The sequence below is a fragment of the Procambarus clarkii genome, chromosome 23 (assembly GCF_040958095.1).
Source record: "Procambarus clarkii isolate CNS0578487 chromosome 23, FALCON_Pclarkii_2.0, whole genome shotgun sequence".
NCBI classification, from domain to species: Eukaryota; Metazoa; Arthropoda; class Malacostraca; order Decapoda; family Cambaridae; genus Procambarus; species Procambarus clarkii.
In genome coordinates, this window is record NC_091172.1 from 23,339,580 (window position 1) to 23,366,501 (window position 26,922).

Consider the following 26,922-nt stretch of genomic DNA (forward strand, 5'->3'; position numbering starts at 1 on the left):
TCTGAGGCAAAGAGAGAGAGAGAGGCAGGTCTGAGGCAAAGAGAGAGAGAGAGGCAGGTCTGAGGCAGAGAGAGAGAGGCAGGTCTGAGGCAAAGAGAGAGAGAGAGAGGCAGGTCTGAGGCAAAGAGAGAGAGAGAGGCAGGTCTGAGGCAAAGAGAGAGGCAGGTCTAACGCCGCCATCACTAGAGAACTTGGAATTACAAATCCAACTGTTAGGCTGTACTCACCTAGTTGTACTCACTCGCCTAGTGCCCGTACTTGTACTCGCCTAGTACTCACTGTGGTGCAAGCGGTGGGAAGGAGCCGGGAACTTGACGACCACCGTCGCTGTGGCGGGCCATGAGTGATATTTTTGACACAAATATTATTGTAAAACTTCGTAGACGGCCGCGTGTCAGGAGACTCGTCGGCAGTAGTCGGAGTGTTGTTACGACCTCGGGGTGTTGTTACGACCTCGGAGTGTTGTTACGACCTCGGGGTGTTGTTACGACCTCGGAGTGTTGTTACGACCTCGGGGTGTTGTTACGACCTCGGGGTGTTGTTACGACCTCGGGGTGTTGTTACGACCTCGGAGTGTTGTTACGACCTCGGGGTGTTGTTACGACCTCGGAGTGTTGTTACGACCTCGGAGTGTTGTTACGACCTCGGAGTGTTGTTACGACCTCGGAGTGTTGTTACGACCTCGGGGTATTGTTACGACCTCGGAGTGTTGTTACGACCTCGGAGTGTTGTTACGACCTCGGAGTGTTGTTACGACCTCGGGGTGTTGTTACGACCTCGGGGTGTTGTTACGACCTCGGAGTGTTGTTACGACCTCGGAGTGTTGTTACGACCTCGGGGTGTTGTTACGACCTCGGAGTGTTGTTACGACCTCGGGGTGTTGTTACGACCTCGGAGTGTTGTTACGACCTCGGGGTGTTGTTACGACCTCGGAGTGTTGTTACGACCTCGGGGTGTTGTTACGACCTCGGAGTGTTGTTACGACCTCGGGGTGTTGTTACGACCTCGGAGTGTTGTTACGACCTCGGGGTGTTGTTACGACCTCGGAGTGTTGTTACGACCTCGGGGTGTTGTTACGACCTCGGGGTGTTGTTACGACCTCGGAGTGCAGTTCATGACATCGTGGCTGGGAATGAAGCCACCAATCAGCGCCAGCGACTCCGCGTGAACGAAGCGAGGTCACGTGGCGGGTCACCAAGGAACGAGCAGTCTTGGCTCGGTTTTGCTAGTGATTACCCTCCCGAAAGACGTTCTTCAGTGTACAACCACAACCTAAACAACGGTCTAGGCAACGTTCTTTCATGTATAACCAATGTGTCCTGGCCTTGGTCAGTGTAACAATCACCAGCAGGTCACAGATGACGTGCTCAGCCTCAAAATAACAATCCCTGCATTTAACGTCACCTGACGTGTAGCTGCAGTCTGCTCTGCTTGAACCCTCTTTGCGACTCCTCTTATGGCCAGTGTTATGAACAGTATTGTGAATTGTGTTACGAATAGTGACGTGAAGAGTGTTGTATTGAAGCCCGTCCTCTAAACAAAGGCCAAAGTCCATTCCGTGCACCCGCTTCCCCCCCCCCCCTTGTTTATGAATGAAAACGGTTTACACACAACTCACAACTGCTGACGTTCGAACACTTCCGGAACAAGTGTTTCACTGACGAATTTTGTTCGAATCACAACGCTGTAAATGCTTCACCCACGTACTTGAAATACAAATAATCGGCAACAGAACCTAAACACCTAACCTAACCTAAGTCGTGCCTAAATATTCACAATATGCTAATAAGTAATAATATTAATTTATATTTGAGAAAAGATCTGTTTTGAATCAACAGAATGTTAAATTTAATGAATGCATCTTTGGGGTCGACCGCTGGATAGAATGGACTTGCTCTGAGGACAGGTTGTGTATTGGGATCGCTCCTCCTCCTGGAGCAAACTGCAGCTGTCCTCCAGGAGAAGTCATCAGTCGTACTCAGTATCCCAGAAGACATATGTGCTTATAGCAGCATCGGCGCAATTACTCCCCCCCAGCCCTGGCCCGTGTCATGTGTGAGGGTGCCAACACGGCCAGGTCCTCATGTGTCCTGGCCAGACTGTGCCTGGCCGGGGGGGGGGAGCTAGAGCACTCTACAAGGCCACACTCCAAGGCCTCAAAGGATGGAATAATAAGCCAATAAAACCACTGCAATTATTCAGTAAATGCAAACGCCAGGAAATATAGAAAGTTTATTTACTTCACTTCCACCTCTCTAAAAATGTACACTGTTAAAACGCTGTAGCCATTTCTCCAATGTGCAGTGATTCTTAGCATTTTGATTCTGAGCGTGTATTCTGTGAGCTGTTGGCTGGGGAGGATTACACTGGCCAAGGCCAGGTCACGTTGGTTGTACATGAACGACCTTTGTCTAGGCCGTTGTGAAGGTCGGTGTCTCAAGAGCAGCCGAACACTGCAGAATACCATAACAGTATAACAGAAGAACACTGTAGCAGGAGGCAAGGGGCCAGATTCACGAAGCAGTTACGCAAACACTTACGAACCTGTACATCTTTTCTCAATCTTTGGCAGCTTTGTTTACAATAATTAAACAGTAATGAGCTATGAAACATCAGGAGGCTCTTTATAAAAATAACAACAGTTGATTGGGAAGTTTTCAATCTTGTAAACTGTTACAATCTTGTAAACTGTTTAATAAACTTTGGTTATAACCAAAGCCGTCAAAGATTGAGGAAAGATGTACACGTTCGTAAGTACTCGTGTAACTGCTTTGTGAATCTGGCTCCCAGGACTGAACCTGGCAACAGTCAGTGTGTGTCTAGAGACACTGCGGCCTCTCATCTTGTCTGTGTGTAGCCACCAACGGCCCAGTAGACCAGGTCTGGAGTTCAGGAGGTAATTACGTTGTCAGAAATGTTGCGGCCTTAGTAATCTGCTTGGGACCACCACAAGTCATGAGCAAAGATACGACAGGACCTCACACGGCCCTCAGGAGTTGTATACAACATTGGGCAGGAGGAAGGTGAGGCAGTGAGTTGTGAGGTGGGAGTGAGGCACTTGCACAAGGTGAGAGGTGAGGACCATAGCTTCACGAGGCGCGAGCGGTTCTGAAGTTATCTCAATGTTGTAAGTACTGATCTCCATTTCCTTTCACTAAACAACATCAGTTGTATTGCCTCCAGTAGGGAATATATAGTTAGGATATCTCTTTAAATTCAGTAAACTATTGTTCTTTAAACGTAGAGTTCTTTTTTCATTAATCATGCTCGTCTAACATACCAGTGAGCTGAACTTAACCATTTTATACAAGTCACTTTTGTCCTTTTTTTAACTAGCGTCTGTAAGTGTACCTTCCCGAGTGAGTCAATGACATATAATTATCAAGCGACGTATTAATATTACTTAAGTGTCCAGAAAATATTATTTCGCTCATTGCTTCTCCTCTACTCTGAAACTAAGTCGTTGGCAGTCGCTGGAGCTGTAAGGGCTACAACGTTTTGCCCTGAGCATTACCTGTACCGTGAAGAGATACAGCCAGAGAGAGATTAAGTCCTGTTTCCCCTTATCTCGCGCCTGCTTCCCTGAATCCGGATTCAGGGAGTTCAATATTATATTGATAATATTAAAGCAGGGTTGTGGTAGCATGAGAGTTCTGTACAGATTCATGGTTGTTGCTCAAGTGGGGTTAAGTAGCTATCATATTAGTGGTGGGTTCTCCTAGGTTCTCTCTTTCCTCCCACTCTTCTTTGCTCTCTCTCTCTCTCTCTCTCTTTTACTAAATCTTTCTCTCCCTCTCATTCTATCACTCTTAATTTCTCTCCCTCGCTCCCTCCCTATCTCACCCCATCTCTTCTCCCTCTTTCTCCCTTTCTGCAAACTGGCTACAAATAGAAACGGATTATAAATTATGTGAGAATTTAGGTAGTTATAAATGATGACGTCACTGTTATAAATGATGACGTCACTGTTATAAATGATGACGTCACTGTTATAAATGATGACGTCACTGTTGCTATAGGTGAATAGCAGTTTGTTATACCAGGACACATTGGTTATACATGTAAGAACTTTGTCTAGACCATTATGAAGGACAGGACACACTGGTTACACATTGCAAAAAAGTTTGTCTAGACAAGGAATTTCCAGCCGAGCGGGAATTCCCATTAGTGGGTAACTAGGGTATTCCTGGTGGGTGGCAGAGAGAGAGGAGGCCAACATAGCTAAAATATCCTTATTGATGCATTGTTGGTCATAGAAAACATATATTGTAAGACCAAAAATAAGAAAAGATGCTGCCAGGAAGATTATCACTCAAAACTATTGCACTTTTTTGTGCTGAAATCCGATGGTTTGTAGTCTGTTGGATGGTTTCAGCGGCACCCAGCCTAATTTTCTTCAAAGGCTGCCAGACATGCATCATACGTAGTTGCTCTGTATATTGCCAGGAATAAGAAGGCTATACAATTGAAGAAACCCTGATTAGGCAAAAGTTTTCTTTGGCGGTGCAAATCTTTGTTGTCAACAATGGTTAACGTAAATCGAACTCCGCTCTTATATAATACTATCAGGTCTCGGATAGGTGATACGGTTCATAACGTTAAAGATCAAGTAATTGCCAAGATAAAGTCATCAAAATACTGTGCCAAGCAAGTAGGTGAGACCCCTGACATGGTGAATCTCTCCGCTTCGAAATATCTTGACAGCGAACAAACAAAAGAAGAGGATCTAATGGAATGAATTTTAAGTTTGTTTTGATAAAAGACTGCTATGGAAGTATTTAATCGCAGCGTGTATAGTGCTCCAGTAATATTGGGGGTCTCGATCTGGACTCTTGGTACTTGTCAAAGGTAGAAATCCTTCAGTAGTTGGGATACACTGCCTGGTTCACAGAGAAGCTCTTGCTGTCATTACCAGCAGCCTAGTGTGCTCGCCCTTCTGTAGACACTACCGGCCATCCTACACGCGCTCACCATCGTTCTGGCTGGTGACATCTGAACAGTTTATGTTCTGTTGAAGTGTCGGTCTCCTGTAGCCTCCTGGCGCCTTGAATAGTAGACTCATGTAGCCTCCTAGCGCCTTGAATAGTAGACTTATGTAGCCTCCTAGCGCCTTGAATGGTAGATTCCTTGTGCCTTCAAGGCTCCTGCTATAGCCTCCTGATGCCTTCAAGGCTCCAGCTATAGCCTCCTGACGCCTTCAAGGCTCCTGCTATAGCCTCCTGACGCCTCCCAGATGTGGCCGGACGCTGCTGATAGCCGAGGCTCTAAAGGTGTTGTTATCACTGAAGCGCGACACTGTGAGGCAATTTATTAAGGGATTACCTATAGCTGGAGGGAAGGAGAAGATGGCCGCTACACGGTAGCTGATTCGCCATATTTCACAATGTATTCGTGGCCAGTCACATCCCGTGTTAGTTCCAGAGATTAGAGCAACGTTGTTTGCGTCTGGCCCTTCAGGATATATAATTAACCAAACCTGTTTTGACTAGCATAATGTATTTTTCCCAAATATTTAAGGTGTTGCCTTGTGTTAACACGACTGGTCTCTAACGGCAGTCGTTGGCGGGGTCCTACTGCTGTTTTGAATAATTTTGGCGGGTTTATAGAGTGTGTTGTGAGGGGGGACTGTCCTTCAGGAGTCCGCGCTCGCATGCTAGGTGCTGGGACACCTATGCTGCTGGGTGCTGGGACACCTATGGTGCTGGGTGCTGGGACACCTATGCTGCTGGGTCCAGCCATCATGTTCCCCAAGCCTTAGTTTATACAGAATGAAAAAGAAATACAGCTTACTTCAACGTATTTAATATTTAGAAGTGTTAGGCTATGATAAGTCAGGTTTGGTTGGTTTAGGCCACAATAGATAATGTTTGCTGGGTAAGGAAGATAATGTTTAATTTTTTTGTTTAGGCCTCAATAAATCAAAGTTTGGTTTGTTTAGGCTAGATTAATATTGGTCCGATAATAATAGATTCCCAAATGGCATCGTAAATTAGATGACCTCACAACATTACCCTGGGGGCGTTGTGTACCTCACAACATTACCCTGGGGGCGTTGTGTACCTCACAACATTACCCTGGGGGCGTTGTGTACCTCACAACATTACCCTGGGGGCGTTGTGTACCTCACAACATTACCCTGGGGGCGTTGTGTACCTCACAACATTACCCTGGGGGCGTTGTGTACCTCGTAACATTACCCTGGGGGTGTTGTGTACCTCACAACATTACCCTGGGGGTGTTGTGTACCTCACAACATTACCCTGGGGGCGTTGTGTACCTCACAACATTACCCTGGGGGCGTTGTGTACCTCACAACATTACCCTGGGGGCGTTGTGTACCTCACAACATTACCCTGGGGGCGTTGTGTACCTCACAACATTACCCTGGGGGCGTTGTGTACCTCGTAACATTACCCTGGGGGTGTTGTGTACCTCGTAACATTACCCTGGGGGCGTTGTGTACCTCGTAACATTACCCTGGGGGCGTTGTGTACCTCGTAACATTACCCTGGGGGTGTTGTGTACCTCGTAACATTACCCTGGGGGCGTTGTGTACCTCGTAACATTACCCTGGGGGCGTTGTGTACCTCACAACATTACCCTGGGGGCGTTGTGTACCTCACAACATTACCCTGGGGGCGTTGTGTACCTCGTAACATTACCCTGGGGGTGTTGTGTACCTCGTAACATTACCCTGGGGGCGTTGTGTACCTCGTAACATTACCCTGGGGGCGTTGTGTACCTCACAACATTACCCTGGGGGCGTTGTGTACCTCACAACATTACCCTGGGGGCGTTGTGTACCTCACAACATTACCCTGGGGGCGTTGTGTACCTCACAACATTACCCTGGGGGTGTTGTGTACCTCGTAACATTACCCTGGGGGTGTTGTGTACCTCGTAACATTACCCTGGGGGTGTTGTGTACCTCGTAACATTACCCTGGGAGGTGGAGGCTAGGGGGGCCACACTCACCCTGGGAGGTGGAGGTCAGGGGGACCACACTCACCCTGGGAGGTGGAGGCCAGGGCCACACTCACCCTGGGAGGTGGAGGCCAGGGGGGGCCACACTCACCCTGGGAGGTGGAGGCCAGGGGGGCCACACTCACCCTGGGAGGGAGAGGTCAGGAGTCCACACTCACCCTGGGAGGTGGAGGACAGGGGGCCACACTCATCCTGGGAGGTGGAGGCCAGGGGGGCCACACTCACCTTGGGAGGTGGAGGACAGGGGGCCACACTCACCCTGGGAGGTGGAGGCCAGGGGGGGCCACACTCACCCTGGGAGGTGGAGGACAGTGGGCCACACTCACCCTGGGAGGTGGAGGCCAGGGCCACACTCACCCTGGGAGGTGGAGGCCAGGGGGGGCCACACTCACCCTGGGAGGGAGAGGTCAGGGGGCCACACTCACCCTGGGAGGGTGAGAGATGTTGGACGTCATGGTTTGGTGAGTGACTTAGATAAAGAAGTTTACTAATGGGTCTTAGCGAGCAGATAGTGGACCATGGGAGAGTCTTGGGGGGGGGGGGAAGGGTGCTCGTGTGATCACTGGCCCTCAGGGTGGGGGTCAGGGTGGGAGTAGACGACCCGAGGTGGGCAGGGAGCGGTGAGTGAGGGAGCGGTGAGTGAGAGGTGGGTGAGTGAGAGGTGGGTGAGTGAGAGGTGGGTGAGTGAGAGGTGGGTGAGTGAGAGGTGGGTGAGGAGCCAAACAGGATGGAGGAAAGATGCAGAAATATATAACAAAGTGTATTATAATAGAGCGTCGTGTTGTCCGCCTCGCTGACACAGACCGGTACGGGGAGCCGTGATCAGTGTTCTCTCTTAATGGCCGGTAATTGGAGGCGTTTCAAGAGTATTTGAACACGAATGTTATATATGTTCTTGTGCAGCTCCACCAAGCACCTCGTTATCTTGCGCTCGGACCGTATTCCAGGCCGCGGTGGCCAGCCCCTCAAGGGTGAGGTTGAGCGGACACATGTGCAGTGGATCAGGGTGTTACTAGAGTGTTAGGGAGTAGGGTGTCTTGTATAGTACACCCTGTACTGTTTACACGTTGGTTGCTTTAAGAGGTGTGTGTGTAGTGGTGGTGGAAATTGAAATATATTTATTTAAGTATAAATATACACAAAAGGATGAGGTAGCTCAAGCTGTTCTCGCCCCGTTCAGTACAACGTGTTCTTATATTAATATATCATATAGACACATCACAAGCAGTCAACATATTACGGGACATTGTGAGTGATAAATATATACATTTCTTCCTTTACTCATACAGTATGTTACCAGACGTACACATACACGTACACACACATACACGTACACACACATACACGTACACACACATACACGTACACATACACATACACGTACACACACATACACGTACGCACACATACACGTACACACAAACCATTTGCAGTAGACATTCAAACAATTCAACAAAAGGTTACAATTTTTGTGCAAAATTTTTATGTCTCTCCAGAATATCCTCAATCATTCCCTTGTGACACATCCAGGCTGTTTGTCCAGGAACAGTCCTTATCTCAGTGTTTCTGTAGACATTAATCAACGGACAATCAAGAACATAATGGGTGAGGGTGTGAGACCTTAACACCTGTTCAATATTGCCAGTAATATTTGTACCCAAGCCTGAGCCGCATGTGTACAGTCACTCCAAGCATTTCTCCTTTTACCATAAGTGTAATGGGTGTTTTGACTCGCACACATGTAGTGTTGCATGGTTTGACTTCCCTCATACATTATACCTCTCCTCGCCACTCCTGCCTGTGCCTGAATGTTTCTGAGTTTGTTTCTTATTTGTCTCATTGTTAAAACATTCAGTGTCAACTTGTGGTGTTGATGTGGCGCGTTTGGCCAGGTCATCCGCCACCTCGTTGAGCACTAGTCCAACATGAGATGGAATCCACATGAATTTCACATTGTGACCTTTCAGCTGTATCTCATTTTTCATTTTCTTACAATCCTCAACTATGAACATGAAGATTGGATTTCGACAGTTTAAGGAATCAAGTGCTCCTCTGTCATCGACAAATACGAAAACATCTTTTTCGTCATGACGCACTTCTCCAAACACGCCAGAATGGCCGGAAGTTCAGCTTGTGTGGATGATATATAATTACTAAGTCGAAGTTCAATTTTACTGTCCACGGTTCCAAACTCAGTATATTCCCTTATTAGGACACCACATCCTGCCCTGCCATCCTCCGCCACCGACCCGTCGCAATATACATGTAAGCTGTTGCCTCTTGGTAACCGAGATATCATGCTTCCATAGAAACACCGTAATTATCCCGGTTCATGGTGATTCTTTTTTCACCTTGAGAGGGGACAATTTTGACTTCTATTTTCTGCACTTTCCAGGGAGCAGACCTATTACACTGTGGAGAGGGTTTACAGCAGTCACGTACATTGTATTCCCTGAGGTCATTAGACAATCTCCTCGTGTTGAACGTCTCAGTGTCCTGGAAGTGCTTAGGTCACTCAAGCGAGTGTGAACACTCTGACACAGTCTATCCCCTCCTCCTCCTCTCCTCGTGAAGCCAATAGATACTCTAGTGTTAATGTCACGGACTCTATCATAACACACTCTGTAAATTTAATTCCATTCTCATTACGTCAATCATTGCATTTCTTTGACATTGAAGAATGATCCTCACAGCTTCGTTCTGCATCAGCTCTAACATTCCACATGTTGAGTGGCTAGAGGGGAGGTGGGGGGGGGGGACACCCCAATGGGTAAAGAGGAGGCAATATGGGCCCCAGGGGGGGGGTACAGGGTGATGTGAAGCCCCCAGGGGTGATCAAGGAGCCAGCGGGTGCCCCCAGGGTGGTCTAAGTTTGATGGTGGGGTTGACTCAGGGGTGTTCGGGGTTGAGGGGGGGGGGGGGGCAGTGTTTACGCTTTATACCTGCCCGGTCGAGCTCTTAGTTCTTGGACCCCGTCTTTCTAACCGTCGCTTGGCTAAAGTATTGACTCCCGCCCTATATTTTACACACACACACACACACACACACACACACACACACACACACACACACACACACACACACACATACACATACACATACACATACACACACACAGCGTGGAGTCCATATCTAGTCAAACACAAAAAGAAGTTAGAAAAGATATGCTACCAGGCTAGTCCCCGAGCTGAGGGGTATGAGCTACGAGGAAAGTTTACTGCAACTTAACCCATTAGATCACTGGAAGACAGAAGAGTTAGGGGAGACATGACCAGCAGCTATAAAATTCTCAGAGGAATTGACAGAGTAGATAAAGGTAAACCATTTAGCACGTATAGTTAACAAATGGAATGCTTTAGGCAGTAATGTGGTGGAGGCTGACTCCATACACGCTTCAAATGTAGATATGATAGAGCCCAGTAGGCTCAGGAACCTGTACACCAGTTGATTGACAGTTGAGAGGCTGGACCAAATAGCCGAAGCTCAACCCCCCGTAAATACAACTAGGTGAGTACACACATCCCCTGGAAATAGCTCGTAGCAGCTGTCTAACTCCCAGGTACCACATTTACTACTAGGTGATCAGGAGCATCAGGGTGAAAGAGGCTAGAGTCATTTGTTTCTGACGATCAAGATTCTAACGTAGGGCTAAAGTACGATTCCCACAGGGGGGGGGGGGGGATTAACCTCAAGGGATGTACAGGCATCCTAGCGAGAAGCCCTAGGGAGTATTTGGTGGTCAGGGGGGGTAGGGGGGGGGTTACAGTGGGTGAGGGGCAACTCCAGGGGGTTTCCGGGGTTTGGGTAAGCCAGGGGGATGCCCGGGGGTGTGATGGGGGGGGGAGACTGACCATGCGTTGTTCTAGGGGGCTCAGGGGACCCCCATAATGTTGTGATGTCGGTGGGTGCGTCAGGGGAGGCCCCTGGGAGCCCCTGGGAGTGATGGATGGGCGGGGTTGCCCCCATAGGGAGATCTTGGGGGTTGCCCAGCGGAGATGGGCGTGTCCCCTGGGGCTAGGGGGAACCACCAGGGGAATGTATGGAGAGGTTAGGGCTCACCCCCAGTCGGGGTGGGGGGGGGGTGAGCCAGATAGTTCCTGGGGGGTTGAGTTCACCCCCCCCCTCCCGCATGGGGTGTGGGGAGGGTGATCGTGGGGTTGCCCCTGCAGGGGTGTAGGGGGTGGTGAGGTGGCAGGGGGCCCCCGGGGGGCCACCACGTGCTCACCTCGCCCCAGGCTTGCCAGATGACGCCCCCTCCCTCCCCTCCCCCCCACCCCCCTCCGCCCGCACCTCACCTGGCTGTCATTATCACCTTAATGACGCCATTCCTACCTTCACCAAATGCTTGATTTGCATGTATTTCAAGAGCCATTATTACAATTATTTAATCTTTATATCTAAGAGATGGTAGTGGGGGGAGGAGGGGGTGTCCCTGGGGAGCGGGGGGGGGGGGCGATGGTGGCAACACTGCTGAACCAAAACAACAGGTGATGACCGACCATCCAAATTACCATCAGCCTCATCCCGACGGCGGCTCCATAATGGTTCGCTCAAGACCCAGAACTATCGCTCGCTTGCCCTGCGTTCTCTTCTGTCTGGAGAGAGCGAAGAGTTATGGTTAGGCGCGGCGCTGTGAGGGGGTGAGTGAGGGGGGTGGGGGGTCCTGGGGTGGGGGGAGGGGTTCATGGGGTGGCACGCGCCCTCATGATGGTCCCTCTCTCTCCCCCTCCTCCCCGCTCCCCCAAAGAAGACACCCCCTCCCGCCAGCAGGCTGCCGCACAAGATCAGGGAGTACCCGCTCAGGAATGACTTTCACTCCTGGAGCTGCTGGGGCCACCAGGTGCTTGCGGTGCATGGCAGGATGGCTGCACCGCATGTGGACGGGCGCATGTGGAGCTGCGCATGTGGAGCTGCGCCTGTGGAGCAGCGCATGTGGCGCTGCGCATTTGGAAGGGCGCATGTGGAGCTGAGTGGTATGCGCATGTGAGTGGTCTATGTGGTGGGCATGAGAACAAGATACCAATGCGGGACACACGGACTTTGGAAAGGACTTTGATAAGTGTGAGCGTGGAGTGACGCCCCATACAATAAGATCAATGGGAATAACAGGTAAAGTAGCGCGATGGATAATCAATTTCCTGTCAGACAATATAAAGAGCAACAGTCAGTCCGAGTAATTCAAGTCCAGTGGAAAGTTGTGCACCTCAAGGCACAGTCCTCTGCTTTTTCTCATTCTCATGTCAGCTATTCTGTAGACAAAAATAAAATCACAACTTCGTGTCATCTTTTGCAGATGATACAAAAGTCAGCATGAAAAAAACTCACTGAGAAACTACAAGCTGATGTTAGTCAAGTCTTCGATGGGTAATGGAAAATAGCATGATGGGTTAACGGTAATACATTCCAGGTAATTACATTACCTGAAATCTATTACTGTTAATAGAATCTATAAATGTTAATAATGTGGACAAATTTAGAACATAAACGAAGTAAAGGGTACAAGACACAGATATGATAGAAGCAAAACAAAAGGTAAGGGACCTGGGAATAATGATGTGTGATGCCCTGACGTTTAGGGAGCATAACCAAGCAAATATTGTGGCAGCCAGAAAAATGATCGGATGGATTATGAGAACCTTCAGATCCAGGGATCCCATCACAATGGTTGTACTCTTCGTATGCTGGTGCTGTCCCGCCTTGAGTACTGCTCAGTACTCACTCCCCCCCCCCCCCCCACCTACCTTCAGAGCAGGAGAGATTGCTGACATAGAGAGAACACAGAGAACATATTCGGCACGCATAGACACGATAAAGGACGAAACTATTGGGATCGTCTCAAAGTTCTCAAAATGTAAAGGAGACTCTGGAAACGTCTCTGGAAAGGAGACGAGAAATGTATCACAAAATATATACATGGAAAATACTGGAGGAACAGATATCAAATTTGCACAGTAGAAAAACAATATACTGATTTGAACGATACGAATGGAAATGTAGAATAGAGCCAGTGAGGAGTAGAGGTGCCATAGGCACCTCTACTCCTCACTGTATGAACATCAGAGGTCGACGGCTGTTCAACACTCTCCCAGGAGCACAAGAAATATTGCTGGAACATAAGTGGACCTCGAGGAAAAAATTGACAGTTTCATGCAAGAAGTGCCGGATCAACTGAGCTGTGGTGGGCATCTGAGCCTGCGGGCCCACATAGCAACGTTAACAATTATGTTGGACGCAGCTCTCACAAGTTAAGCCTGGCCCCAGGCCGGGCTTGGGGAGTAGAAGAACTCCCGGAACACACCCCAGCTCTACTCCGAGTAAGGGGGAGCGGGCTCATTTTGGCGGAGAACTCGTACTGGGTCCTGGGGAGAGGGTTCATGCTGTGAGTCCTGGGGAGAGGGTTCATGCTGTGAGTCCTGGGGAGGGGGTTCATGCTGTGAGTCCTGGGGAGGGGATTCATGCTGTGAGTCCTGGGGAGAGGGTTCATACTGTGAGTCCTGGGGAGGGGGTTCATGCTGTGAGTCCTGGGGAGAGGGTTCATGCTGTGAGTCCTGGGGAGGGGGTTCATGCTGTGAGTCCTGGGGAGAGGGTTCATGCTGTGAGTCCTGGGGAGAGGGTTCATGCTGTGAGTCCTGGGGAGGGGGTTCATGCTGTGAGTCCTGGGGAGAGGGTTCATGCTGCGAGTCCTGGGAAGAGGGTTCATGCTGTGAGTCCTGGGGAGGGGGTTCATATTATGGCTCCTGAGGGTTGGGAATCTTGGGCGCCAGTTGGTAGGCAGCGTGTGAAGGTTTACTTACAACATCCTCGGTAAGTTACAAGTGGCCTGTGTGGTATGGCAGCGGGAGGAGGGGGGGGGGCGGTATCTGGGGGTATGCAAGTAGAAGTGACAACAGACAACCAGAAACAACACTAGACAAGAACTGAACGTAGTGTAGAAGGGATCAAAACACACTTGGAGGAACTGGATGTAGCACAAGCATTGAGACCAGACCAGCTGTGACCACGAGGTACTGAAGGAAGCTCCTGGGATGTTGGGTCACCAATTAACTAAAGTGTTCAGCATGACACGAGGTATGGGAGAACTGCCAGATATCTGGGAAAAGGCAAGTATAATTCCAATATCCATGAAAGGGGACAGACATGAAGCACTAAACTAGACCCGTGCATTAATATACATTCCAGGCGAGTTTCTAGAACAAGTAATCAGAACAAGAACTGTAGAACATAAAGGGGGGGGGGGGAGACGGTTTCATAACAGCGACGGAACACGACTTCATAGAGGGGGGGGGGAATCATGCTTAACAAACTTGATTTAATTCTACGACAAATTCACCAAAATATGGGAAGGGTTAGGATGGGAAGACATCTGCCCTCCTTACCTACCCATCTGGGAAGGTTATTATCTTCCCAGACTGTCAGAAAGGTTGTGGAGAAACAGGAGAGGGTGACAGGAAGGGCACTCGACTAGGTGTGGGAGAGACAGGAAGGGCACTCGACTAGGTGTGGGAGAGACAGGAAGGGTGACAGCAAGGGCACTCGACTAGGTGTGGGAGAGACAGGAGGGGGTGACAGGAAGGCACTCGACTAGGTGTGGGAGAGACAGGAGGGGGTGACAGGAAGGCACTCGACTAGGTGTGGGAGAGACAGGAGGGGGTGACAGGAAGGCACTCGACCAAGTGTGGGAGAGACAGGAGGGGGTGACAGGAAGGGCACTCGACTAGGTGTGGGAGAGACAGGAGGGGGTGACAGGAAGGGCACTCGACTAGGTGTGGGAGAGACAGGAGGGGGTGACAGGAAGGGCACTCGACTAGGTGTGGGAGAGACAGGAGGGGGTGACAGGAAGGCACTCGACTAGGTGTGGGAGAGACAGGAGGGGGTGACAGGAAGGCACTCGACTAGGTGTGGGAGAGACAGGAGGGGGTGACAGGAAGGGCACTCGACTAGGTGTGGGAGAGACAGGAGGGGGTGACAGGAAGGGCACTCGACTAGGTGTGGGAGAGACAGGAGGGGGTGACAGGAAGGGCACTCGACTAGGTGTGGGAGAACTTGACGACAGGAAGAAAAGGGTGATGTCCAAGAGGCTATGCCAGGCTGGAGAGGAGTGGAAAGTGGTGTTCCACAGGGTTGTGTCCAACGACCTTCGCCCTTGATAATTTATGTAAATGACCTCCCTAAAGGGAGTGAGCTCGTAAATATCAATGTTTACACATGATGTAAAGTTAATAAATAAGACCCGAAGAGGAATGTACTAGGGTCGGGTACTAAGAGGACTGTAGTAATCATCTCAAGATAACCTCAAGATAACCTCAAGAAGAAGGTGCTGCATGAAGACCTTGACAAACTTTAGGAGAGGGTAGATAAATGGCTGCTGGAAGTCAATCCAAATAAGTGTAAAGTAATGAGAATGGGTTAGGGAGACAAGACCTGTATTTAACTACACCATAAGGGGAAGACAATTACAAGAAACAATAAGAGCAAGTGACCTGGGCGTAGACATAATCTTAATACTAAGACCAGAGGTTCATGTGAACAAAACAACATCAGCAGCACATGAGAAGTTAGCAAGTGCCAAGTGTTATAGATGTGTAATAATCAATATGCTTCAGATATTTTGTGGTGACTGACACAAACAAGAGAGCCATAGAGCATGACACAATGGGGCAGACATGACACATCAGGTGGACACGACACAATGGGTGAACATGACAATATGTGACCCCCTCACATAAACCATGACACAACAGGCGGACATGACACTAAGGGTGAAAATGACACAACGGTGGCTCAGGTACAATGGGCAGATATGACACAATGGGTGGACGTGACACAAGGAGCTCATATGACACACTGGCTGAGCATGACACAACACACTACTGTAAGATCTACACTACTCACGTCTCGGCGCCTTGCCTCGCCGCTTGTTGCAAACCGCATTAATTACCTTTTGCAAATTTGAGTGCGGCGAAACCCGCCTCACCCGCCGCAAATAATGCCCAGACGACACCTGGGAATACTTCCACTTATTAGCTAGGTCAGTACTCTACCTTAAGAGATAGGGTACTTACGTTACTAGTAAGGTAGGGTAAGTACCGTAGAACTAAACTAGTGAATATACTCTGATATTGCCTATTCGTAGGTTCGTTCACATTTTGTTATTGGTCGATATTTTGTAAACAAAATGAGCCCAATCTCTGTAGCTTTGGCTGGAGCTAGCGGGGGGGGGGGGGGGGGGGGGAGGACAGTTTAGGTCCGGACAGTTGAGTACAACGTCCGGACAGTTGAGTACAACGTCCGGACAGTTGAGTACAACGTCCGGACAGTTGAGTACAACGTCCGGACAGTTGAGTACAACGTCCGGACAGTACAACAGCACTTTAGTGATGGCGGAACCGTTGGGCAGGACGGCCTGGACAGATACCACAGGGAGCCAAAGGATTTTATTACTTACTTACAAGCAGCTACACATAGACATGACTGAAAGAATCAATTAACACAAAGACAATTTACAGTCCACAACTCCTGAGACTGAATTAAACACAATAATTAAACCTGACCCATCCTGGCAGCTCAAGTTCCTACACCAGGCAATTAATATGTAAATACCAATGGAACAACCCCGACTTACTCTCTTTATCCAGGTATTTTAGGAGTGTTCCACCGGGAATAATTAGTCTACGACAAGTGCCATTCGAGTCTTTCAGTAATTCACGCGCTCCTAAACTCAAGGCCAACCTCCACTCTCGTCTGCTTAACTGTACAGGTTAACTGTACACTCTGAGGCAGGTCTCTGAGGCAGGTCTCTGAGGCAGGACTCTGAGGCAGGTCTCTGAGGCAGGTCTCTGAGGCAGGTCTCTGAGGCTGGTCTCTGAGGCAGGTCTCTGAGGCAGGTCTCTGAGGCAGGACTCTGAGGCAGGACTCTGAGGCAGGTCTCTGAGGCTTCCTTCCCTAGCAACGGTGCCTACTGGCTAGCGTTAGTCTGGCGTAGAGAGCCATTGACAGTGAACACACTGACGCTTGGTTCCCTCATTGTTAATGGAGCCCATTAACGCTGACATTTTTATGGCTTTCCACATATAGGCCTGACTTTGCATCACTGTATCCTGGCCAACACTCATGAAGATTACAAGGTTCTTCACAACCTTCTAATGTTCTTCACAGCCTTCTAATGTTCTTCACAACCTTCTAATGTTCTTCACAACCTTCTAATGTTCTTCACAACCTTCTAATGTTCTTCACAGCCTTCTAATGTTCTTCACAGCCTTCTAATGTTCTTCACAACCTTCTAATGTTCTTCACAACCTTCTAATGTTCTTCACAACCTTATAATGTTCTTCAAAAGCAACTCTAATATAAACTAGAGACTCACAACACAGTTACACCGTAAGCACGGCATGACAGGTGAGCCTGACACAGTGAGTGGACACAGCATATATCTTATATCAATATTGGCAGCAAGAGATGTATGGTATGACAAGTGGTATATTACTAATATATGACAAATGCCAAGATATATGATGTAAGAATACGCAGTATATGACAGATAATACATAACAAGCAGCGTATGACATGTATATGACACATGTATTGCAGGTGGTACATGATTCATATATGAATCATATATGATATGTGAATCATGTGTGAATTCATACATGAATTCATTTATTAATCAATATATGATTCATATATGAAACGTGAATGATAGGCAGTATATGACAAGCGGTGTATGGTAGGTGATATATGACAGGTGGTGAATGAATAGTGTATGACGGGTGGCATATGACAGGCGGTGTATGATGGTGGAGGTTAGAGGGGTACACATGCGGTGATAGTATGTGTCAATATGTGTAGTGACAGCCAGGCGAAGATACATAGTGTAAAATAATGAAGTGCATACAAATGTTATGATACAATATGTATATATATATTGTATGTGTCATGCTATGATACACACAGTGCATACATATGTTATGATACATATGTATACATTGTATCATGCTATGATACACCGGGTAAAACCAAGTGTAGTGATAGCCAACATTGTTGTGTGTTATAGCAGCATACATGATACATACCATGCCAGCGGCCATGACACCAACCATGCCGGTAGTCATGACACCAACCATGCCGGCAGTCATGACACCAACCATGCCGGCAGTCATGACACCAACCACGCCGGCAGTCATGACACCAACCATGCCGGCAGTCATGACACCAACCATGCCGGCAGTCATGACACCAACCATGCCGGCAGTCACGACACCAACCATGCCAGCAGTCATGACACCAACCATGCCAGCAGCCATGACACCAACCATGCCAGCAGTCATGACACCAACCATGCCGGCAGTCATGACACCAACCATGCCGGCAGTCATGACACCAACCATGCCGGCAGTCATGACACCAACCATGCCGGCAGTCATGACACCAACCATGCCGGCAGTCATGACACCAACCATGCCGGCAGTCATGACACCAACCATGCCGGCAGTCATGACACCAACTATGCCAGCAGCCATGACACCAACCATGCCGGCAGCCATGACACCAACCATGCCGGCAGCCATGACACCAACCATGCCAGCAGTCATGACACCAACCATGCCAGCGCACCATGACGACAGCAGACAACCATGGGAGTGTGAGCCAGAACTTCCCTGACGCAATAAAATAAATTTTCGGAGTCGCTCGGTCAAGCATATTGATCTGGCGTGACGTCACGGTACGGTTCGAAGGACCATCTGCTGCCAGCCAATCGTCGCTGGTAATGAGGTGAAGCTTGTGGTTGTAATCAGTGGCTCCCACCGTGCTACCGTCAGGGGTTGGGGGGGAGGGTCTGGGGTGGATCATGGGGTGATTAGGGATGGGGTAGTGTGGGGGGGGGAGGGGATGTTGCAGAGATGGGGTCTGACCGGTGGTGATCAACGGGTCGGTAATGGGGAGCGGATACTAAGGTCAAGCGCTCCTGAGCATCACTAGGGGACGCTAACTCCGAACAACAAGGGCACGGACTGTACGCTCGGTGATTTTGTTATGGGAGGTTATGATTGTAAGGGGCGTTATGGGGAGCAGGTTCAGGGGGTTATGGGGAGCCGGTTCAGGGGGTTATGGGGAGGCAGTTTAGGGAGTTATAGGAAGCTGGTTCACGAGGTTATGGGGAGCCGGTTCACGAGGTTATGGGAAGCCAGTTCAGGGGGTTATGGGGAGCCGGTTCAGGGGATTATGGGGAGCCGGTTCAGGGGTTATGGAGAGCCGGTTTAGGGAGTTACGAGGAGGAGATTCAGGAGGTTATAGGGAGCCGGTTAAAGGTGTTGTGGTGAGTAGGATCAAGGTGTTGTGGGGAGCAACCCACAACCCCAAAACCTCCCACAATCCCAACATCTCCCACAACGCCAACACCTTCAATCCCCAACACAACGCAAACCCGCTAACACTCTCCCACAACCTCAAACACCCCAACAACCCCCAACCCCTCGCCGCCACCATCGCACAATAACCAGACGTGTGGCGGAGGTCGTGAGAGATGGAGCATTTCCTGAGTACTGCCGCGCCTCCTCCAGCTGCTGCCTCCCTCTCTCTCTCTCTCTCTCTCTCTCTCTCTCTCTCTCTCTCTCTCTCTCTCTCTCTCTCTCTCTCTCTCTCTCTCTCTCTCTCTCGTTCCTGCCGCGCCTCCTCCAGCTGCTACCTCTCTCTCACTCCTTCCCCTCACTCTTCCAGCAGTTGCCTCACTCCTTCCCTCACTCCTCCAGCAGTTGCCTCACTCCTTCCCTCACTCCTCCAGCAGTTGCCTCACTCCACCATCAATTTCCCGTCACTCTCACACCTGTTTACTAACCACAACTGACAAAGGAGTGAATAGTGGTTATTAAACACAACGACGTCCACCACCTCCTTAAACCACTCTGCACAGGTGAGGCTGCTGCCAGCCAGAGGTGTGTTGATGTGGTGGCTTGACCGCCCCCTGCCACCCGTCTACCCTGCCACCCGTCTACCCTGCCACCCGTCTACCCTGCCACCCGTCTACCCTGCCACCCTGCCACCCGTCCACCCTGTCACCCTGCCACCCTGCTCATCTCAGGGGCCGCGGCCCGCCCTGTGGACGATTGCAGGTCTTGTTCTCGTGCACATAAACAACCAATATTTGTTACTATCATCGGTAATTAGGTGGTCGACACCTTATTTATTTATATTTATATACCAGAAGGTTGAACGGGTGGTGGAAAGTCCACAGTTTGGGGGATCAAATGGTGCATTCTTGCAGAGCTCCCGGCACACATTGATGTGCAGTTGATTGATTGACAGTTGAGAGGTGGGCCGAAAGAGCAGAGCTCATTCCCCGCAAGCACAACTAGGCGAGTACAACTAGGTGAACACATGGCCTGCTGGGGCTGCGGGAAAGATAATTCTACTGGTGTTCTTTTGTTGAACTTGTTCACTGTGATCAGTGTACAAGTACACTTATCACTTAGTGTACACTAAGTGATGTCCATCACTGGACGACTTCGAGACCAACAACACATTGTTGGCGCCGTGACCCCAGGCGCCGTGACCCCTGGTGCTGTGACCCCTGGCGCCGTGACCCCTGGCGCCGTGACCCCAGGCGCCGTGACCCCTGGTGCTGTGACCCCTGGCGCCGTGACCCCTGGCGCCGTGACCCCAGGCGCCGTGACCCCTGGTGCTGTGACCCCTGGCGCCGTGACCCCTGGCGCCGTGACCCCAGGCGCCGTGACCCCAGGCGCCGTGACCCCAGGCGCTGTGACCCCTGGCGCCGTGACCCCAGGCGCCGTGACCCCTGGCGCCGTGACCCCAGGCGCCGTGACCCCAGGCGCCGTGACCCCTGGTGCTGTGACCCCTGGCGCCGTGACCCCTGGCGCCGTGACCCCTGGCGCCGTGACCCCTGGCGCCGAGATCCCTGGCGCCGTGACCCCTGGCGCCGTGACCCCAGGCGCCGTGATCCCTGGCGCTGTGACCCCTGGCGCCGTGACCCCTGGCGCCGTGATCCCTGGCGCCGTCACCCCTGGCGCCGTGACCCCTGGCGCCGTGACCCCTGGCGCCGTGATCCCTGGCGCCGTGACCCCTGGCGCCGTGACCCCTGGCGCCGTCACCCCTGGCGCCGTCACCCCTGGCGCCGTCACCCCTGGCGCCGTCACCCCTGGCGCCGTCACCCCTGGCGCCGTCACCCCTGGCGCCGTCACCCCTGGCGCCATCACCCCTGGCGCCCTGGACGGCTGACACCACCACCACCTCGGGCTCCACCCTGCAACGAACTGGGATCCACCCTCAAGAGTGCATGCACTCTGAGGGGACGTCATCAATCGAGTGAAACCTGAGTGCCACTGAAATGGTGCCACAGTGCCCCAGGGTAGTGTGCCTGATCCCTTGTTGTGGGACCATCACTTCAGCGATCTATTACATCTAATCCCTGATTCCAAGGCTTGTGTTGGTGACTGAACAATAGCACCGTTCCAAATGAACTGTAATCAGAGACAGACAGAGACCCATCACACTAAAATCATGCTTTTTCCATTATATTTTCTTTGTCAATATAAAAATCACAAGTATTGGAAAATATCCACAATTGAAGCAGCACAATAGTAACATCACTGATTCAAAAGATTAAGCAGATGGTTTTATTGTGTGTGTGTGTGTGTGTGTGTGTGTGTGTGTGTGTGTGTGTGTGTGTGTGTGTGTGTGTGTGTGTGTGTGTGTGTTAATTGGAAGTACACATGAAGATCGTGAGAGGTGTATGTATCCGCTAATACTCATCAACAGACGCTGGGTGCTAACAGACAATGGCATCTAGTGATTCAGCCACTCCCCCCCCCCCCCCACGTGGGGCGGATAGGTGTATTTCACTCAAAACCACGCAGTCTAACTCCCCCCCTCGCCCCCTCTCCTATATATCAGCGTTTGCAGATGGTACAATACTAATGACACGCTTCAGGACAGATTGTGACATATTGCAAACGGTTTTGGACATACTCTAGACATGGTCTGAAAAAGGGTTGATAGAATTTAACCCAGCCAAATGCAAAGTTATGAGGATTGGAAGAAGAGTGCGCAGACCAGCATAGAGGTGTAGGATGAAGAGAAAACAGATTGTTTTAACAGAAAAGGAGAAAGACCTGGGAGTGGACACAACCTCAGATCAGCTGCCAGAAGCCCACTTTAGTTTTTTATTTATTTATTTATTTATATACAAGAAGGTACGTTGGGTTAGAGAGAATACATAGCATAGTATTTACAATCTTGTAAAGCCACTGGTACACGCAGCGTTTCGGACAGGTCCTTAATCTAACAGATAATTTTAAGTAGGTAAATTCTAGCAGAATTAATAAAATGATAACAGATACATAGCATGAAAAAAAATGAGATGAGTTCAATAACAACAACTGCATGTTGCATACTGACCAATGCAAGGGTGAGACACACTCTTGAATGTGCAGCCCCAGCATGGAACCCTCACCAGATAAAACACAAGGACAAGCTAGAGAAGGTTTATTGATATGCACGGAGGCTCGTTCCTGAGCTGAAGGGTTTGAGCTGTGTGGAAAGACTGGGAGAGCGGGACCTGACTACGCTGGAAGAAAGGAAAGAGGAGGGGGGGGGGGGGGAGGCATGATAACAACATATAGGTTTCGAAAGGAAATTGACAAAGCAGCATTGTTTAAAGCTAGGAGCAGCTGACCCCGGGGTCATGGATGGCAACTTGAGACACAAGTGAGTCACAGAGATGTCAGAAATGACTTTTCAGTGCAAGAGTGGCACAGGTCAGGCGTAGATGTCGATGGAGCTAAGTCGATTCAAAATTACATTATATATAAATATATAATAATATAGTTTCACATTTTGTCACATTTTTCATCACGTGTGAATTTTCGTGATTTACACACACACACATATTATATATATATATATATATATATATATATATATATATATATATATATATATATATATATATATATATATATATATATATATATATATATATATATATATATATATATATATATTAAATATGACCGAAAAAGTAAGATTAATAATTCTAGCACGAATTTTCTCTATATTTCTTAGGTTTCTTTTTACTGTCGATGGTAATTGAAAAATCAATTCTCCAAAATTCATTTTTATTTCTAGTCTGACGCGACGCTTGAACGCGTTTCGTAATAACTTATTACATTTTCAAAGATTTTAGTTTACACACACACAACTGTAACCTGAAAACACTAAACAGAGTTTTACTATGCTAACGTTTTAAACAGTTTGTCTTATACACTCGCATTTGGGTGAGGTGATATGTTGCAACAGTTTTGGATGAGGTGAACAAACTTTCAACACAAGACAGAACACGGAGCAATGGGTATAAATTGGATAAATGAGAGGGAAGAATGGGAGTAACTGCAAAGGGCCTATTGGCCCATATTTCTTGATGCTTCTATATTGGTGCGGAGTCTTGAAGTGGGTAGAATATAGTTGTGCATTAATTGGCTGTTGATTGCTGGTGTTGACTTCTTAATGTGTAGTGCCTCGCAGATGTCAAGCCGCCTGCTATCGCTGTATCTATCGATGATTTCTGTGTTGTTTATTAAGACCTCTCTGGTGATGGTCTGGTTGTGGGAAGAGATTATATGTTCCTTAATGGAGCCCTGTTGCTTATGCATTGTTAATCGCCTGGAAAGAGATGTTGTTGTCTTGCCTATATACTGAGTTCTTTGAGGCTTACAGTCCCCAAGTGGGCATTTGAAGGCATAGACGACATTGGTCTCTTTTAAGGCATTCTGCTTTGTGTCTGGAGAGTTTCTCATGAGTAGGTTGGCAGTTTTTTTGGTTTTATAGTAAATCGTCAATTGTATCTTCTGATTTATGTCTGTAGGGATAACGTTCCTATTAACAATATCTTTCAGGACCGTTTCCTCCGTTTTGTGAGCTGTGGAAAAGAAGTTTCTGTAAAATAGTCTAATAGGGGGTAAAGGTGTTGTGTTAGTTGACTCTTCAGAGGTTGCATGGCGTTTCACCTTCCTTCTTATGATGTCTTCAACATAACCGTTAGAGAAGTCATTGTTGACTAGGACCTGCCTTACCCTACAGAATTCTTCATCGAATTGCTTCCATCCTGAAGAAGTTTAGTTGGAAGAGGAGTTCTCCAAAAGTAATGTTCGGTTTTCGAGGTGAAGAAAAAGAAGTGAATAATTATAGAATGTATTACACTTATCATAAAACTGCACAACGTTTCGAAGGTTTCGGAGGTTGGCAGTCTTCTTTGTTTTATAGAATATGATCAGGTCTATGTTTTGGTTAGGAGTAATGCTTTTTACTCCTTTATGGATTATTTCTTTCATTAATCTTTCATGTTTTTTACGTTCACTGTTCATGGTTGATTTGTAATATAATCTTATTGGAGGTGTTGTGGTTTCTGTACTAGGTTCAGGATGGCACCATCGGTCCAAGTGTCTTCTTATAGCAGCGTTTATTTCCGTGTTGCTATATTCATTGTTCACCAATACCTGAGTTATTCTTTCAAACTCTCTACTCACGTTGCTCCATTCGGAGCAGTGGGTAAGCGCTCGACGAATATAAGCGTTGAGAACACTGGCTTTGTATCTTTGGGGGCACTCACTCCTACCGTTCAGGCCTAATTCTATGTTGGTGGGCTTAGAATATACGCTGGTGCTTAAAGAGGTTCCTGTTTTTGTTATTAGTATCTCTCTCTAGATGGCTGTTTAGATCATTTAGTTCGTCTGAGTCTTTTACTACGAAGAATATGTCATCTATATAACGGCAGTATATAGTTGGTTATTGTCTGCTACTGAAGACTCTGTCTTCGATGGTCCCCATATAAAAATTAGCAAATAACACTCCTAAGGGGGAGCCCATTGCTACTCCGTCTATTTGTAGATACATGTCCCCTTGCGGACTGATGAAAGGAGCTTCCTTTGTACATGCCTCGAGAAGACTCTTCAAGTGTGGCTCAGGTATGTCTAATTTGGGAGTGCTCTCGTCTCTGTATACTCTGTCCAGTATCATTCCTATGGTGGTGTCGACCGGGACGTTGGTAAATAGTGATTCGACGTCCAGGGAAGCGATGATTCCATCGGGCTGTGTAGTTTTGATTAATTCTAGGAAATCTGTTGATGATTGTAGACTATAGTTGCTTGGAGTGTATGGAGTTAGGAGTTCGTTAAGTCTTTTTGCCAGGTGATAGGTTAGAGTTGGTATTTGGCTGATTATTGGGCGTAGTGGGTTTCCTGGTTTGTGTGTCTTAACATTGCCATAGGCATATCCTAAGCCATAGTCGCCCTGGAGTTTAGTGAAATTAACACTACCTTTCTTTGCGTTGATTGCTGGAATAGTTTTGTTCACTTTTCGTTTAAAGTCTTCCACAGGGTTCCTCGTGATCCGTTGAAATTTGGTGTCATCACTAAGGATGTCGCTAATTTTGTTCATGTATTCATGGGTAGGAATCAATACATATGCTGCTGTCTTGTCGGCTTTTCTTATTGTTACGTCTTTCAGATTTTTTAGTTGTTTTGCTGCTTCTTTGAGTCGTGTGGTTAAGATTGTAGATGAATATGTTCCTCGTTTTTTCCCCGCTTCTGTTAGTAGTTCAGCCTGAAGTGTGTCAGTGGTGATGACTTTTTTGTTGTCTTCTAGCTTATGGATGTCGTCCAGAAGCATTTCGATTTCCAGGCTTCTTTTATGCTTCTTTGGTCTTGATATGAATTGGCAGTTTAGGCCAAGATTCAAGAGGTCTCGTTGGTCCTGGTTAAGATCATGAGTAGTTAGGTTTATGTAGCCATAAACTGGCGAGCGAATATGACAGCATATTCGTTTTATTCGTATATTATTATTTGTATTCGTTAAACTATTTTGACTATGGAGTTCTTTGTCGAAATCTGGCCTTAATGATGTGGACGGAGGCGGTTTCCACAACTTCTTTTAGTGCCTTCCACTTGTTAACTACCCGTACAGAGTAAGAGTATTTCCTTACATTTCCTCAACTCATTTGTGCCCAACCACTTGGGCTGGACGGTAGAGCGACGGTATTGCTACTTGCAGGTCGGCGTTCAATCCCCGACCGTCCAAGTGGTTGGGCACCATTCCTTCCCCCCCCCCTACCACCCCAAATCCTTATCCTGACCCCTTCCTAGTGCCGATAGTCGTAATGGCTTGGCGCTTTCCCCCTGATAATTCTCTCCCTTCAACGCATTTGTGTTGCAGCTTCCACTTGTGTTGTCTTGTGCTAGTTTATCACACCTTAAGGAGGCTGTCCTTGCTGTCAGATTTAGCTCTATAACCTGTCCGTTTAGTGTGACCTTCTTAGGTCTGGCACTAATCTTATTGCAGTCTTCTGAACTGTTTAAGATTGTTACCTGGGCTGCACAAGATGTGGGCTCCAGGCCGGTGCTCCGTATTGTAGTGTTGGTATTAAGTAAGCTGTGTTGAGTGTCTTGAGAGAGTTTCTTAAGAGTTTAAATGTCGGTCCAATGTTTACCAGGCGGTGATGTGGTGCTGGTGTTAAGAGGCGACCAGGAGGGTTAACCTCCCTACCCATCCCAGGATGGGAGGTTAGGTCAAGCAGAAGCACACTTTGTACACATAACCCTCCCACGTCTCGAACACAGAAGGAAAATGTCCAGGAACACACAAAACCAAAAATACACAGTTTCAAACGTAGATGGCGCCCAGGAATTTTACAATGGTTGATTGACAGTTGAGAGGCGGGCCCAAAGAGCCAGAGCTCTACCCCTGCAAGCATAACTAAGTGAATACACACACACACAGACAGATACGTGACAAAAGAGGAACAGTTTTTTTTATTAAGATATTAGGTACATCTGCATTAGTGCAGCTACCCTAGACTATATGAAGTGGAGTACAGTGTGTCAAAAAAGCTAACTAGGTGATGCTAAAAAATCCCCATCACACAGGATGGTTAGC

At 48.4% G+C, this 26,922-nt stretch overlaps 1 protein-coding gene across 1 annotated transcript; it reads left to right on the plus strand.

Moving 5' to 3' along the window:
- Positions 1-20,463: 20,463 nt before the first annotated feature.
- LOC138367772 (glutamine-rich protein 2-like) lies at positions 20,464-21,213 on the plus strand. The gene has a single exon (XM_069329730.1). The coding sequence runs from the start codon at positions 20,464-20,466 to the stop codon at positions 21,211-21,213; it is 750 nt and encodes a 249-aa protein (XP_069185831.1).
- Positions 21,214-26,922: the final 5,709 nt, after the last annotated feature.

Bases quoted from the DNA above. Each gene is read 5' to 3' on its own strand.
- LOC138367772 (XM_069329730.1), top strand. From the start codon at position 20,464: ATGTCCATCACTGGACGACTTCGAGACCAACAACACATTGTTGGCGCC.